Genomic DNA, 2047 nt, shown 5'->3' with positions numbered 1-2047 from the left:
ACGATTCATTTGAATGCAAACTACTGTCGTTGCGTAGCCGTAGTGCTTGGGCCTGTCAGACGGAGAATCAGGTTTTGAGACGCATTCGGCAGATTCCTACACAAGAAGTCTTAAATCTGTTCTATCCAGGTAGCAAAAGATTCCGTCACGTAGAACCATTGGATTGGGCTTCTCTGTGAAGCATTTTTGGAAATTGAGGCAAGCTGATTTCTGGCCAAAATGTGACCAGCTGATGTGACTTAAGGGTGAGTGGGACTAAATGCTGTCTAGACACGAAGTAATCAATCAGCTGATCAGTCACGTGAGACACAACGGTTAAGGGTTCAAGCTCCTAAAAGGCGGATCAATGGTTTAGATCTCCCCGGATTTTCGTGCTGATGACACTCAGTACTTCGCAGCTTTTCAACATAGACCTACTTTGATTAGAGAGCAAAGTCTCATTTGAGGACCTCCTTATATTATCGACGATTTCCCATAGGCCTGTACCCTATTGTATTCATCACCACAAGGCCTACTCTATCTAAGCCTGTTGATGAGATAGTAGATAACACTTCCGGAAGGGCACTCGATTCCAGGTGGAAGAATGCCAAAAAGCAAACAACCAGTCATCTCTGAGTAGCTCTTAGTTTACATCAATTACCAATTCAATACCAATTCAAAGCAATTAGCTGCGAACTCGCTGAAACCAGCAGTTGCTTACCAAGTTACGCGAACATTTGCGGTTAATATCTGAAGACACTCAATGTCTTCCGCCTATAGAAGCGTCGGGTCTATAAACCGTAAATTGAAAGACTGAACTCTGATCACCTCGGTAAAATCGTTTTTGGTATAAATCAACATTTACTGCATCCACCGCTGACTACCATCGTACCATTTTTTGCAAGCAACATAGTGTGAATGCTATGTGAGAGTGCATTATTCGTTACATTCGTCGGACTGGTTTGACCTAGGCGTGGGATTCTCCCGTGGTCTGAGTCACGTGAACCCCAGGTCATAGTTCTTCGGTGCCACGTGATACTGTCAATTTGGTATATTAAGCGGAAGACAATAACCGCTGTCTACCAATGTGGTTGACCCCATTTCGGGACTCCGCGCCCCAATCGGTAATCAAACATGAACCACGCACCCGAGGATCTGATGGCGCGGGGCTTTCTCTAGCCAAGTTGAAGAACCTCTCATGTTACATCGATGTTAGTCCGAAGCAGCAGTCTACCAGATTCACTACTACTTGGGAGTGCAGTACTCATTCGCGCGACATCCTATTGTACACCTTTCGCTCATCTGCAAGTTGAAGACCTCTCATGTTACATCGATGTTAGTCCGAAGCAGCAGTCTACCAGATTCACTACTACTTGGGAGTGCAGTACTCATTCGCGCGACATCCTATTGTACACCTTTCGCTCATCTGTGAGAATGGTATTACAACCAAGCAATCTCGCTCGTCTGACTTGAACGTAACCATCCATAGGGTATGCGGAATGCTCATTGGTGCGATTAGCTGAGAGTGAGTGCATGTGTGCCGGGTTCATGACCAGCCGCTAAGCTCACTACAAAATGTACGCCAGTACTGCAAATGGACATTGCTCTGAGATGACTAATTTCGCTGGATTTGTGGAGAGAAAAGGCTAAATAAGACAGGAGGAGTCACGGCTCTTAGGAGTTCAATGCAAACTTGATAATGGGTGGATCGATCGAACTGCTAAAGTGCGTCTTTTGAACCTGTTTGTGCTTTCTCACGGGAAAAAGGAAGAAATTCATCCAATCTAAACAAATGTTGTAACAATGAGAATCTCTGACGCGGCTAAAGTTCGTATAAATGAGGCTGGCGTCTGGATGATGTTCCACTTTAGCGGGATAATTTCTATTCAGGACAACACAGCCTAAGATGTTTACGAATGATGCGCACGTAATAAACCTTGATTAACGAGATTACTTCAATTTTTTTTCACAGGAAACCGGGTAGTGACGGCGAACTCACATTTGGCCTTGGTCCAGACCACCAATTCCAGGGTAACATGGTATTCATGGATGTGACAGCGAAGTATGC

At 44.9% G+C, this 2047-nt stretch overlaps 1 protein-coding gene across 1 annotated transcript in view; it reads left to right on the top strand.

Annotated features, from left to right (window-relative positions):
* Positions 1 to 2015: 2015 nt before the first annotated feature.
* The window catches only part of T265_15787 (hypothetical protein), a gene marked incomplete at both ends in the record, with an annotated part of 6261 nt that continues 6229 nt past the window's right edge, over positions 2016 to 2047 (top strand). Inside the window, one exon of the mRNA XM_009179134.1 lies at positions 2016 to 2041. Within this exon, the coding sequence (XP_009177398.1) occupies positions 2016 to 2041 (26 nt within the window). The remainder of the gene's footprint in view (positions 2042 to 2047) is intronic.

This window comes from Opisthorchis viverrini (genome assembly GCF_000715545.1).
Source record: "Opisthorchis viverrini unplaced genomic scaffold opera_v5_965, whole genome shotgun sequence".
Lineage (NCBI taxonomy): Eukaryota > Metazoa > Platyhelminthes > Trematoda > Opisthorchiida > Opisthorchiidae > Opisthorchis > Opisthorchis viverrini.
The sequence above is the reverse complement of the archived record's forward strand: the minus strand, read 5'-3'. Positions and strand labels throughout refer to the sequence as shown.